The sequence below is a fragment of the Odontomachus brunneus genome, unplaced genomic scaffold, assembly GCF_010583005.1.
Source record: "Odontomachus brunneus isolate Ranch 3 - 2012 unplaced genomic scaffold, Obru_v1 Obru_scaffold_010, whole genome shotgun sequence".
Lineage (NCBI taxonomy): Eukaryota > Metazoa > Arthropoda > Insecta > Hymenoptera > Formicidae > Odontomachus > Odontomachus brunneus.
In genome coordinates, this window is record NW_022639460.1 from 2,678,772 (window position 1) to 2,692,980 (window position 14,209).

General features: G+C 35.6%; 2 protein-coding genes and 1 long non-coding RNA gene across 10 annotated transcripts in view; 2 read left to right on the forward strand and 1 right to left on the reverse strand.

The window, feature by feature from the left end:
* The window catches only part of LOC116840467 (diuretic hormone 44), a 64,328-nt gene extending 61,241 nt beyond the window's left edge, over positions 1 to 3,087 (forward strand). For all 8 annotated transcript variants that reach the window (XM_032807213.1, XM_032807212.1, XM_032807210.1 and 5 more), the window contains 2 exons: positions 188 to 562; positions 1,110 to 3,087. In XM_032807213.1, the coding sequence (XP_032663104.1) occupies positions 188 to 562; positions 1,110 to 1,139 (405 nt within the window). In that variant the 3' untranslated portion in view covers positions 1,140 to 3,087. The remainder of the gene's footprint in view (positions 1 to 187; positions 563 to 1,109) is intronic.
* A 2,420-nt stretch (positions 3,088 to 5,507) lies between these two features.
* Positions 5,508 to 8,562, forward strand: LOC116840516. Its single transcript, XR_004377369.1, has 2 exons — positions 5,508 to 5,681; positions 6,068 to 8,562. It is a non-coding gene; the product is annotated as an uncharacterized LOC116840516 (long non-coding RNA).
* LOC116840515 (F-box-like/WD repeat-containing protein TBL1XR1) lies at positions 6,926 to 14,169 on the reverse strand. The gene is made up of 6 exons (XM_032807325.1): positions 13,964 to 14,169; positions 12,436 to 12,720; positions 10,584 to 10,930; positions 10,089 to 10,433; positions 9,352 to 9,720; positions 6,926 to 9,241 (listed from the first exon to the last, which is right to left on the reverse strand). The coding sequence occupies exons 1-6, from the start codon at positions 14,019 to 14,021 to the stop codon at positions 9,110 to 9,112; spliced, it is 1,536 nt and encodes a 511-aa protein (XP_032663216.1). The 5' UTR covers positions 14,022 to 14,169; the 3' UTR covers positions 6,926 to 9,109.
* Positions 14,170 to 14,209: the final 40 nt, after the last annotated feature.

The following is a 14,209-nucleotide window of genomic DNA, read 5'->3' on the forward strand; positions in this document are numbered from 1 at the left end:
TATATATATATATATATTTTTTTTTTTTTTAATATTCATATTTAAACATCAAAATAATAAAAATATCCAGAGTTAAATACGCGTTAAGGCACTTTTACCTTTCTAATCGCGCACTTTTACCTTTCTAATCGCGCGCTTTTGAAGTCTCACGTTTTATCATATACAATTAATTAATTATTATTCATAGAATGAGATGCTGGACTCGGGCAGCGATCCTAACGCGGCCGCGAGGCGCACGAAGAGAATCGGATCCCTATCAATCGTAAACTCGTTGGATGTGCTAAGGCAGAGAGTGCTGCTGGAGTTAGCGCGCAGGAAGGCTTTGCAGGATCAGCGGCAGATCGATGCGAATCGTCGGTTCCTCGAGACCATTGGCAAGAGGTCGGTGCCGGAATACGGACCGGATGTCGATAGGGTCGCGGCGATGAGCCAGCGACAGCAGCAACGTGCGGGAAGTCACGACCAAAGTACAGCATCCGATCGAGCAACGAGCAAGTCGCAGGATTGGTTCGAGGAGAGCGACCCGGTTTTCCGCGAGTCGCAGGACGATCAAATGACCAGAGTATGACTCGTCTTTCTCTCTTGCTTCTCTTGTATATCTGTGTTCTCGCGCGCGAACTTCGAGACTGTCGAAGATAATTACACGAAATAATTACGCGAGGAACCTGTCGCGGCTAGACTTACGTGACGACTTAATCGTTTATTTTAAATGACTCATAGAAAACGTAACTTTGCCACCGCGAGTAAATTGCGTTATCCTGTCCATCAATAGAGCGTAGCTTCGCAGAATTCAATTTGTCCCAGCGGCTGTACTCGGATTTTAAATAAACGCGCTCTGGCAATTCGCTTTTTCCTTGATGACAATCGCGTCGGTGATGTACAGAGACAGAAGGGAGATTGTCACACAAAGTTCGAACGTTCCTGCAATTTGCTAAAGAGTGTTACATTTATGAAACTCAGATTGCCCTTTCGAGATTCTAGAGACCAACTCTGAGTCGTTAAGAGAATGTCTAAACTTTGTGAGATAGCTCCTACGGTCTTTAATCTTCCAGCGACTGTCGTGTCGCAGACGCAAAAACGAATTGCAATCAACTTCATTGATTTTTCAGGTGCAGGCTAACGAACTTCGCCTGTTGTAACCGCGCCTTGACTCGCAGAGGAGGACTCCAAAGATTCATCGGCACCTCAGCTTTGCCATGTCGCGACTTATGCTCGACCACCGTCATCGTTGAGTTTCGTCGCCTGTTCCCCTTTCCGTTTGTCCGCTCCCGTTAGACTGATAGTGTGGATTCCGGCGGTTACACGAGGATTGATCCTTCCTTCCGGCGAGACGAATGCCAAAAATCATGAAGTTTTACGTATCGGCGACACGCAAAGTATCCCTCACGAACGAATCAAATTGAGAAATCGCGAAAGAAACGAAGAGATAACGCAGTACTCGGTTCCTTCCTATACTTCCTCGCTACTTTCGGCGCGTGCTTATTTATCACTCGGTTAGGCTGTAATAATAAATGAGACATTCCCGTGTTTGGCCCTCGAAAGCAGGTAGATACGAGAATCGCGATAACGTCGCTGATACGACCATAATGTGTGACAAATTCGACCATCGCGTGCGACCGCCCGAAAAATTCGTACCAAGATCCAAGCTTTGTTCGATAAAAGCTCTAGTCTCACTCTCTTTTTCGCACGTTGTCTCTTTGTCTATCCTTCTGTATCTGTTTTTATCTGCTTATACCTATCTACCTACCTACCTGCCTACTTATCCATCTAATTACCTACCTACCTACCTACTTACCTACCTACCTACCTACCTACTTACCTACCTACTTATTTACTTATCTATCTTCTTTGCACACAAAGGAAGATGTAACGAAACAGTATTATGTATTGTGATTTCCTGTAAGCTCTTCTCTACTTGGCAACGACTACCTGATATCTTCGATGTCCTCGGCGCGTACTTAATTAATTAACGAAGCGTCTCCGTCGTAGATTTATCGATAATACTCACCGCGACCGGCCGGTCGCGATCGCGCAGATCGACGTGAACGAGAACGCGGATCGGTCACGCTGATTGCTCGCTCTTGTCAACGATTAATGTACAAAACATGTGTGTAACTTGGTGGTATCGATAGTTCTTGTCTTCGCGTGCACACCCGGCAAGTACACGAAGCCGTGCACTCATGTACGCGCACGCGTGTGTGTATGCGTGTGTACTTGTAATTTGCAGCTCTCTGAACGAAGTCTGTTTTCTGTGTGTCGTTTGTTGTTAATCCACAAGAGGCTGTCGGCAATATGCAAATTTGAACGTAACTAATAATTCTCTCGAGTCTTGAGTGAGAGGAAACCGGAAATTGGATGCGCGTCGATGTGTGTTTACGTTGAAAAAAAACTATCGAGCACCATACTGGACGTATTGATAGAACCTCTACATGTACAACGGACTTTATTGCTTTAGAAAAGAGAAAAAGAAAACAACAGCAGAATTTTATGTTTTATGTTTGAACAGATCCGCGCGAAATACTGAAAGAGTGTATAAAACTTTCGTTTTCGCCTTCTATAATTTTAGCGATGTTTTTCAATAACACTATGATTACGTCATCTTCTCGCGGTTACGTGTTTGTCCCTTGTGCCATAACGAAATACAATAACAGCGAATATGTTTTGCACGACAATAAAATGTTTGGCATCGTGTAACGCATTATAGTATCGAAGGCAAATGCGCGATAGCGTGTGTATTATTGATATTATTTAACACAGAGATTCGGTGCCGTCGTGTGTTTCCACGTGAATAACGTTCCACCTTCACTTGTAATTATTTCGATACGTTTCGTGTAATTTTAGGACATCCTGAGAAGTTAAAGATGTCATTGAATCTTTCAATAATCTATATCAATGTTAGAATCTAGAATAGATATACTCCACCCTCCGAATGTTTTCTTATAATTAAAAGCTTTAATTTGTATAATGTAATCTGTCGAAATGACGGGCTAATATATTGAAGTACGTATGTGTAAATTGCGTATAGATATTGTAGTAATAGAGATTATTATTTATTTAGAAGAATTAAAGCAAAGTATAATTTCCCTACATGTTGTTCACCGTTATTTCCTTTTTATTACGACGCCAAATTACCTAAAAATATTGATTTGCATTGTATATTGGTAGTAAATTACATTTACAGTAAGAAAACAGTGATTACATCCAGTAAGAAAACAGTGATTATATCCTGGGATACTTGAAAAAAAGAAGAATTGAGAAGACAAAATTTGCAAAAAATTAACTGGTTTCAAATATCTCTGTCTAACTTTATATTTAATGTTGCCATCACAATGGTTAATATAAAAGCACTACTTAACAATAAAGTTAAGCATACTCATTTTTGCATGAAATATCTCACTCGCTGACTTCTTCAGATAATTTTCATTGGATATCTTTTGATTTGATCGAATATCATCAACTTATTAAGATATTCAGATATCAATTCAGAGATAGATGTTAAATGTTAGTTTTTCAGCTTTTGAATAAGTTTCAAGTGTTGTTTATTAATACAAGCCTTGGAATATATTTTTCGATATTTCTTATACATCTCAGTAGAAATGCAAGTCTAAAATCTTCTCGACGAGCCACAAACAGTTAAAACATTAACTGGTTTGAAAATAGACATTTAACTGTAAAATGCTTTGTAAATTATCTCAATATCATTATTATTGTCAAAGTTACAGCCCGTTGAATTCTGCGTATTTTTCATAATTTAGTAAAAATCAAACAGGCTGTCAACTCGTATTGTCACCTCCTTCCTTCCTTCAATATGTGGCTTCCGGTAATTGAATAACTTAACGCCATTACTCTTAATATTGTCTCAATTTATCATTAAAGACAGTGATGGCTCGTAGCAGAGGCGTTGGAATTAATTAATAGAAATAACGAGTCTGAGGAGTACATTAGATTCGTTATTTCGGTAAGAATATGGCCAATACAGATGCTGTTTATAGCCATCACTACCTCGATTTTTTTTTTTTTTTTTTCTAAGATATACATAGCCTTTAAGTGCAAGCTTATTTGGCTTAAAAATTCTCACAATCTTTATTTTCCTTACCCAGTCTAAAGTTGTTTCCTTATTACTAAGCATGTGTATACGAATGTCTTAAGGTACCTGCTTACATTAGTCATTTAGTCTTTGCCTCAAGCCCGTATCAGACTTAGATTAGGATTGAGATTGAATTGAAATTTAGCCAATCAGAGCAAAATTCACTAAGCTCAAGTTTGGTGAATTTTGCTTTGATTGGCCAATTTTCAATTCAATCTCAATCTTAATCCTTAGTCTGTCACGGTCTTTAGCCTACTTCTATTCCTACAACTCGTATTGTTTTTATCCTTCATCCACATTTTGATCTCGGCTTTAACTTGAATAATATATTGCTTGACTTCTAATCTCTTACTTGTTCTTATTGTACGGCCTCTCTTTTCTTTTCTTTTATAATTTTGCTTATTCATTTTCAAACTTCTGTTCCTTACTCACTAAGCTTAAAACTAACCTTAACCTGCAAACGTAAAACACATCTTCTACTTTCTATTAAGTATTACCTCAAAATTAGATTTAGATTTAAATCCAAATCTTAAATGCACAGTTCCAATTTCCCTTTTAAACTCAAAAACAAAAATAACCTCCGATTTAACTTTTAACTTTTAATTTCAATTTTCCTCTAGATTTATCTCAAGCTTCAAGCTAGCCTACTTTTACCATTAAAAAATTTCCCACCTTATCTATCTGTGTTGGTCTCTATTATTTCTTTTATCTCCTCTAGGTTTTTGCCTAATAAATGCCCCTCTGTTGTCATTGCTCTTGCTAATATACTTTTACTTAAATATTTTTTTCTAGTTACCAACGGTACTTCTTTAGCTTCTCCTAATGCAACATTTAAAGGTGTGGTATTTCTATATCCCATCGCTATTCTAATTGCTCTAAGTTGTATTTTATCTAATCTTGAATTTAATTGTGTTGATAAATTATGTATTAAAAACCCCCCGTATTCCAATCTAGATCTTATTAACATTTTATATATTTGTAGTAAAAGTATGGGATCCGCTCCCCACCAAGTATGCCCTAGGCATCTTAAAGTTCTGATAACGTTTGCACATTTACCTTCCACTATCTTTATGTGACTTGTCCATCCTAAATCTAATTGAAATATCATTCCTAAAAATTTAACTTCATTTACATTTTTAATCTTTTCTTCTCCTATCTTAATTTGATGTACTTTTTTCTTATCACTACCTCGATTCCTCGTTAAAGAAAGTGGCGGCTCGTAGCGGAGATTTTGGAACTAACTTACAAAAATAACGGGTCTAATATATTCCTTAGACCCGTTATTTCTGGAAGTAGAATAGCACCTAGTGGATCGCGCTTTAAAGCGTTTGTAGCGTCTAGTGGATTGAACCCGTTATTTCTGTAAATTAGTTCCAAATTCTCCGCTACGAGCCGCCACTTTCTTTAACGAGGAATCGAGGTAGTGTGTTGGACAAATATGAGGCTAACTCAGAGTTTGATTTTAATTTTTGTTTTTAATTTAAAGTTTAAATTTAAGGTTAAAGTTATATGATTAAAGTGTAATTTTAAATCAAAACTTGAGACAAAACGAATAACCAATAGAAATAGGAACATTAAATTTTTGTGTTAGAATGTAAGTTTAATTTAGTATTTTATTTTAGTAGTTAATTTAGTAGTTTTTTTTTTTTTTAGCAGTATTTTAGTAGTTAATTTTAAGACGATTATAGATTTTATTTTATTAGCCTTAAGACTCTATGTTAATCCCGGAGCGGTATTCATGCTTGCAATCGATATGTGAAGAATTGGATCTGAATTCAAATCTTAAGTTGTGGGTTAGCTTGAAGCTCGAGATAAATTTAGAGGAAAATTGAAATCAAAAGTTAAAAGTTAAATCGGAGGTTATTTTTGGTTTTGAGTTTAAAAGGGAAGTTGGAACTGTGCGTTTAAGATTTGGATTTAAATCTAAATTTAATTTTGAGGTAATACTTAGTAGAAAGTAGATGTGTTTTACGTTTGTAGGTTAAGATTAGTTTTAAACTTAGTGAGTAAGGAACAGAAGTTTGAAAATGAATAAGCGAAATTATAAAGGAAAAGAGAAGAGAGGCCGTATAATAAGAACAAGTAAGAGATTAGAAGTCAAGCAATATATTATTCAGGTTAAAACCGAGATCAAAATGTGGATGAAGGATAAAAACAATACGAGCTGTAGGAATAGAAGTAGGCTAAGGCAAAGACTAAATGACCAATATAAGCAGGTACCTTAAGACATTCGTATACACATGCTTAGTAATAAGGAAACAACTTTAGACTGGGTAAGGAAAATAAAGATTGTGAGAATTTTTAGCTTGCCCTTAAAGTCTATGTATATTTTAATAAAAAAAAAAAAATCAAGGTAGTGATGGTTATAAACAGCAACTGGTTAATGCATTTTTTTGTATTTTATTGAAGTTATGATATATTTCAACAAGTGATACATAAAAATGCACATACGTTTTAAATGCGCGCACTGTTGTATGCGTATATAGCCACGGAGCATATAACTTCGGTACATTTTATTGTTATGACAAGTTTCACAACCTGTCATACCCATTAACTTTAACAATTTATTAATTGTTGTAAGAGAGATATTTCTCGCTTTACGAAACAGGGCGACGATTTTAACTTTTATATTTAGTTTCTACGCGTGAAAATACACAATATAAGTTGAGTTTCAGCCAAATTGAAGATGACTCTATATAATTACCAAATTTTTATTCATTTAATAATCAATATCCTACATTGATTCTGTTTTTCATAAACAATTAAAGTTGAAGGGGCAAGTTTTGCAAAATTGCTTTACATCATAAGGATAATTGGATATAATTCCTGCAAGGTCAGTTTTTCTTTAAAAAAGTTTATTTTTCTTATTCATTGTCAATGTTTACGTAACACTCTTATGATACTAGTACAATTACAACATGTACTCCATTCACTTATCGTGAATGAAAATAGTAATCCAGTTTTCTGTAAATATAAAGTTTCTCGAACTGTTTCGCTGTACAGAGTATCATGACTAAAAATATCATTAATATACATTTCTCTTTGCAACTTTCAGAGTTCCTGGCGTTTCGACTGTAGACACGTTAGATTGTCTTAGAAGTTTATAAGAAACAATTATATTACTTGTACCTCACTATGTCTATTATACATTGATTTAGACTTTTGTAGCATGCAAATCAAGCTGTGTATCTAATAATATCACATTCAAAACTATGTGTTTGATAATATATCAGTATCATATCTCCTTTAGTTCTTTCTCGAACAAATGGATGTGTAATTCAATTTATGTGCTCTTTTAGATGTGCAAATGGATTTTAAATTCTATTAATCCATGAACTCTAAAAGGAGGATCTAATATTTCATGCACATAAACTAAATGGAGGAAGTAAAATATAATGTTACTTCTAGCTGGTATCTCGTGAGGGCAAAGAAAAATCATTAAAATCCATTAAAAACCACACCAAATCACCTTAAAACTTCAGAAAAACCTAAAATTTTGTATCTCCCAAAAATGTGTTGGTAACGACTATAACAAAATTCTGGCCAGTACTTTAACCACAGTCGATAATAACTGATTGTTTAATCTCACAAAGGGACCAGCCAGGAATTCTAGCGTATTTTTGTGATAGAATACGAGTGTTTTTAAGCGTTTTAAATTAAAAGCTTATATTATTTGAAGAACTTACATCTTGGTTACGCTAAAGTTGCTAGACCCAAGGATTGTTTTGAGGTGAGTTTTCTTTTATTTTTGCGATTTTTGAGGTAAATGTACCTAGATTTTGGTGGCTTTAGGTGATTTTTCTTTGCTTCACAAGATTCCGGCTAGAAATGAAATGCTGATTTAGAAAAACATAAAAAATTGTAAAATTATCACCAAATTTAAGAGGATTTGATAAATTTTAATGTTTTTGCTTAATTTTGAGATTTTTGAATAATAGGAAGATTTTTGGGAGATACAAAATTTTAGGTTTTTCTGAAGTTTTAAGATGATTTGGTGTGGTTTTTGATGAATTTTAGTGATTTTTCTTTGCCTCCACGAGATACTGGCTAGAAGTAACATATTATACTCTAGTAGAGAAAGATATAAAATCCAGCTTGGTTTAACATATTATAATAGTGAATCACTTGTTTGTTTTTTAATGGTTTTGGAACCAGGTTCATTAACCAAAATACTACTGGTAAACCTTCTTCAGTAAGAGCAATCGAGCCAAGCAAATCATTTGTAATTCCTCGCTTCCGCGTCACGATCCGATATAGCTACAGCAAGATGCCAGGAACTTTGAAGAAATATTGAGGGAATGATCCACAAATAATCGCTTGTAAAACTAAAAGTATTCGTTATTAGATACACGCCTTGTCATTGTCAACTTGTACGAACTTGTTAATAATATACAGTTCCTGCATAAATAATTGCTAATTGATGAAAATATGTATGATTAAAAATTGATGTACTAAACACTGAAAAAAAAAAAAAACTGAGAAAACTTTAGTATAATTACACAGAATTACTCAAAATTGCCAGACAATATTTCAAAGATAGATTCTTTGTCGAGTTTTAAAATTGTCTTGCAGTAAATATCTTAATAATTAAGCGTATATAATTGAACCTTCATTGTAATTGAAGTTTACGTAATAAAAATTCACGTGCAATTAAGATGGCATTAAAATGATACGTAACACCAGTCGCAGATGAAATATAGAATAAAATAAATTTCATATGTTTTTGCATTTCACAAAAGAACACAAAGTGTATAAATCTCATGAATTTCATTTTCAACTATGAATCATCATACGACATAATTGTTCACAACTTCTCGAGATTTTTCCTCATGCAACAACCGACATTGCAAGCCAAAATAAATCTATTTGCACATCACTTCACACGCGAATTATTTCGTATAACGTAGCTGAGGCGAAAAGCCTCATGACAAAATGTCGAACTGTTAATGCAAACTCGGGTAACTTAAAATCATAATAAAATCGTCGTATAAACCTAGTATACGCTTTGCTAAGTGAAAGCAATCATAGTTTACGAAGATCAAGAACAAATACACTTCCGTCGGAAGCAGATGCTCCGACTTTATCACCACGGCTATTCCAACAGACCTCGAAAATGCCTCCCGTTCCTTTGTAGCTGTGGACCAGCTGTCCGCTCTGCTCGGTCGAATAAAACAAGAAGTTAATCTCAGTCAATCAACGCCACTTGTAACAGTGTTATATCAAAAAGAGCGAACATAGAGAAAACTGTAAACTACGATACTCACCTGTGTCGACCATATATGAACACACTTGTCGAAACTACCACTAGCAAGAAACTTTCCGTCGGGGCTGAAAGCTACGCTGTATACCGGTTCGGTGTGCTTCGTCAACGTGTGTATACAAACACCCCGTTCCACGTCCCACAATCGAACGGTAGAGTCAAATGAGGCGCTGGCCAATGTCAAATTCATATTCGGGTTATGCGTACCCGGTCCAGTCGGTGACCATTTGATAGTGTAGATTTCTTTGCTGTGCGCTTGCAGATCGTGCACCCAAGAGTCCTGTTTCATGGACCAGATTTTCAAGCTCATGTCGTCTGAGCAACTCGCCAATAAATTGCCTTGGGGATCCCACTTGATCGCATTAACTTCATTCTGTAAAACGCAGGAGATGGAATGAAAGAAATGCACGAAAGAACGTATCGCGTGAGAACAGTGTTGAGGATTAATCATTTAAAATTTTCCTTGACTGAAATAATCGGAAAATCGGTAATCAAAGTTAACCGATCATCACATATAAAATCACAAATAATTTCACCTATTGATGGTTTATCAAACTTTGATATTAATAATTATACACTGATTAATCATTAATTTGATCAAACGATGATTATTCGGGATTACATGAGTGACGAATAATGAATTTTTAATGACAGATATGCAGATTACTTTAGTCAAGGAAAACTCTAATTGATCAATGCTCAACACTGCGTGAGAACTTCTCACTAAGCGTGTGTACACACTGTGTGTCCTTGGAAGCTCTTGATGGGTTTGTCGACATTGAGTTTGCACACATGAATACACTGGTCCGTCGAACAGCTGGCGAACGACGTGTTCGTCTGCCAGTCTACGTCTAACGCCGGTGCGCAGTGAAAACTGAACTGCTGCGTACACTGTCCACTCTCGGCGTCCCAGATTATGGTTGTCTTGTCCACACCAGCACTCAGTATGTAGTTACCGCGCTTGTTCCATTTCAGCGCGAAGATCGGACCTTTATGTTGACCTAAGGTAGATGCTAATCTACCGTCAGTAGTCCAGATTCTTGCATAACCGTCGTAACTTCCTGTTGCCAGCAAAGTTCCGTCACACTGCAATGTGAATTGTTTAATATAATTAATTTATATTAGTACAGCTTCGCCGTCTCTTATAAAAACAAAATCGGAGATAGAAACAAAATCCTTCGCGGATTAATGAGATTAATCAATACGATATAAGATACAATTGCCATTCGCTCATACCTTCCAATCTAACGATGTAACATCCTTGTTGCTCGGAACCTCGGTTCCACCTTTCTGAATACAATGACGTAGAACAAGTTGATTGGGAGCTTGTGAATTATCCGACATATCCCAAATACGAGCGGTGCTATCACCTGAGCCTGAAGCTAACAGGTCGGTCGTTGGATTCCATGCGCAAATAAAAACTTCCGACTCGTGTCCGCGTAGTTTCGTGGCTTTACTCGCAGGTATTTCAACTGCGCTCGTGTTCGAACCTGCGCCTGTTCCTGGCTGCTGTTCGTCCACTTCCATCTCGTTTCTATCGCCTCCTCGATCATTGCTGCTAACACCCTCGTTGGATGTGACAACTGAAAAACAGTCGAAGAGTACATGTCGAGTGTGAACCCTGTAGAATACATTTTATCCTTTATGTATGCATGCATATCCAGAATTATCTTTACAAGCATACAACTATACAGCGGCTTAGTCACGTCTCAACTCCCCTATCAACACGTCGTGTTGGCGTTGAGTTGAAAGCTAGAGAAAAAGGCATCAACGCTCAGAAAGTCAAGGGAAGAGTGATCATCGAGATAATAAGTAAAAAAGAAAATAAAATCACACACAAATCGTATGCTGTCTCAATCAACAGAGATTTTCAATCATAAGTAAAGATGTGTATATAATATAAACTCAGCAACAAAGACTAACGAAAGCAAAGACATCTTTTTTAGAATATATCAGCAAACAATGATGAAATATATAAAATATAAGATAAAAACTTGATATAAGATAAAAGATAAAAATATATAAGATAAGTATATAAGATAAAAACACTAATCCCTGGATATTAATAATACTGTTACATAAATCTGGATATTCTTGTTTTGGATTGTGTAAATAAGAATATTTAAACTTTCAATGTAAAGAATACATGTATATGTATTTTATGTACATGTGTATGTATTTTATATTGAAAGTTTAAATATTTCTATTTAAAAAGATCAATAAAAAACTGCAAGAATGTCCAGAATTAGCTATCCGTTCAGAATTATCAGTGTTATTAATATCCAGATATTGATATTCTTGCCTTATATCTATTAGAAATTCCAAAGTAACAAGAAACGATAGGAACTTGAGTATCTAAAGTGAAAGATATGAATTTAACGTAAATTCCTTCTTACGTTTTTGCACGTTACATGCAACAGTGCTGTACATGGAATTGTTCGCCACTAGTTAACGGACAGATCGATGAGGGACTGTACGCCTGTGCCTTTCGCCAGCATGACGAACGCTAACGAAGAGATCTTTCCGCGGAAAGATCACTTCGTATGGTCGCGACATAGATAAGAAAGTAACCGGCGACACAATCCGCAAAATGACCGTTATCCATGGCCGTTCCGTATTAATCTGCCTGGTTATAAGGAGGTCTATGAAAACTTGCAATTTTTTTCAGACCAGGGTGAACCAGGCTCGTCGCAATTTTTCTCGATCTCTGCACTCGGCTTTGTTCACAAGCTCATCAATTGCAAAACAAATCACATACTTGATGTTGAGTGTATAAGATTTATATTAATAGTTGTAACTTGGAGCTTGTTTTTAAAGTGAAATACTCTCTCATTTGCATTTAGAGTTATATTTTAATTTTTCGGTTGAATTGCGATCACGATCAATGCAATATTTCATATATATTACATATTATTCCGTATATATTACATATTATTCAAATAAAAAAAATAAAAGCTAGCTCTAAATTCAGATTTGAATATCTCACACATGGGACAAGTTTGAGATAACAATTATTAATATCTAAGACTATTAAAGATAAGACTAACTCTAAGATTACTGTAAGGGAGGTTAGTGGCAGACAAATTACCTTCTTCACCATTTGTGTCTTGAACATCAGTCTTCTGTTGCTTTTGCTGGTTGATTTGATTCTGTCTTGTAGCAACAACATCTGGCATAACAGCATCGATGAGGGATAAGGACTCCACCATTCTCTGTTCTGTACCATCTTCACCTATCGATATTTCTGCTTCAGTATACTGTAGCCCTTTCTGCAGTATGGACAGGAGAGCAGCAGGAGGCACTAATGCTCCATTAATGTTACTTTGGGATATGTGAGATTCTATACCAAATGTGTACGCAGAATGTTGAAAACCTGTGAGAAATAAAAATTCAAAGATATAGAAATCAAGAGATAGAAAAATCAAAATAATAAACTTCAGAATAATATTGGGTATATATTTTGGACACTGACATATAGACAGTAAAAAACTTAATTAAATCTGCTGCAAAAATGGTCTCATAAAATGTTTCTTAAATCATAGGTTCTTATTTTGTTTTTTGAGACATAGGTTTTTATTGATAAAAATACCTCTAAATATAAACTACCTGATTGGTTTATAGATACATTTAGAAACACTCTTATCAGTAAAAGAGTTCAAAATGTAAGCAATAGACCTTAGCCAAATTAAACTCTATAATACCTAGATCTTAAAATCTATAAGATTCAAGCTCTATAATACCTAACTCTTAATTTATAAGATATTGTTATCCTAAGTCTATCCTTTTTAATTGAACTAAGTTATACATATGTTTTATCTTTAAAGTAAAACAAGAAGTTTGGCTTTTTAGCTGAACCAGTTGAATCAACTTTTTGCCTTTATAGTGAAATAAATATATAAAATAAATGATTAGAGGAAAATGTGTAAGGAATAAATTATGTGATTAAAAAGGTTGGTTTACCATAATATTTATTCTAACCATATAATTTATTCCTTACATATTTCCTATTATATGAAAACAATAGATATTTTAGAATCTAATTTTAGGTGACTTACTCTATGTAGTTTAGTATTGAAGGAAAAAGGAACAAAGCTCCAGTACAGCTAAAGCTTAGTTCAGCTAAACACCTTTATTCTCTTATAAGCAACTTTTCTTAATGCACACACACCACACGCGCGCACGCACATACACACACGCACACACACATAGTCATCTTTTTTATTACACGCACGCACAACATAGCATCATCTTTTTTACTACTATACTTGAATTTTTTTCAGGAACTTTTGAAAAATAGCCCATAGAATTTCCATATCGACAATCTGAATTCAGAATTCTCTTCCCGTGACTGCTACAATCACGAGAGATTCACGACTTTATCTTGAATGGTAATCGTGATCTTCGGATCGTTTGCAGGTTCTCGGTCGCGCTATTGGAATGACGCGCTCGAGATTTCTCGCTAAGCATTGATTGCTCATTCGTCGGAGCTCCTGACGAAGGTGCACGAGGAGAACACGTGAGGGAGATTCTCGCTACGCGAGTGGAACGAAAAAGCGAAGAATAAAGTAGCGTTCGTCGAGCAATCGCGAGGTTATGTATGGATGCTATGATCTTACCAGATTCCTGCAGGTATCGATAAACCAGAAAGTTTACTTCATCACTGGAAAAGCTCATCGTGTCTAATATTCAAACACTAATACAACATATTTACAACGGTTCAAAACGTAACTTGTTCAACAAAAAGGTCAGTTTCTCGCTCTCTGAAACCCGCTGTGGATTTCCTACTACTCGCCGCTGTTTGCCGCGTTGACTGTTCGTAAAGGGACGTCTACATTGGGCTGCGTTCAGAAACCCTACTCTGT

Excerpts from the sequence above, each read along its gene's own strand:
- LOC116840515 (XM_032807325.1), bottom strand. The coding sequence starts at position 14,021 with ATGAGCTTTTCCAGTGATGAAGTAAACTTTCTGGTTTATCGATACCTG. Across the intron at positions 12,721-13,963 it reads TCGATACCTGCAGGAATCTG|GTTTTCAACATTCTGCGTAC; the intron begins GTAAGATCATAG and ends TATTTCTCACAG. Across the intron at positions 10,434-10,583 it reads TTACATCGTTAGATTGGAAG|TGTGACGGAACTTTGCTGGC; the intron begins GTATGAGCGAAT and ends TTCACATTGCAG.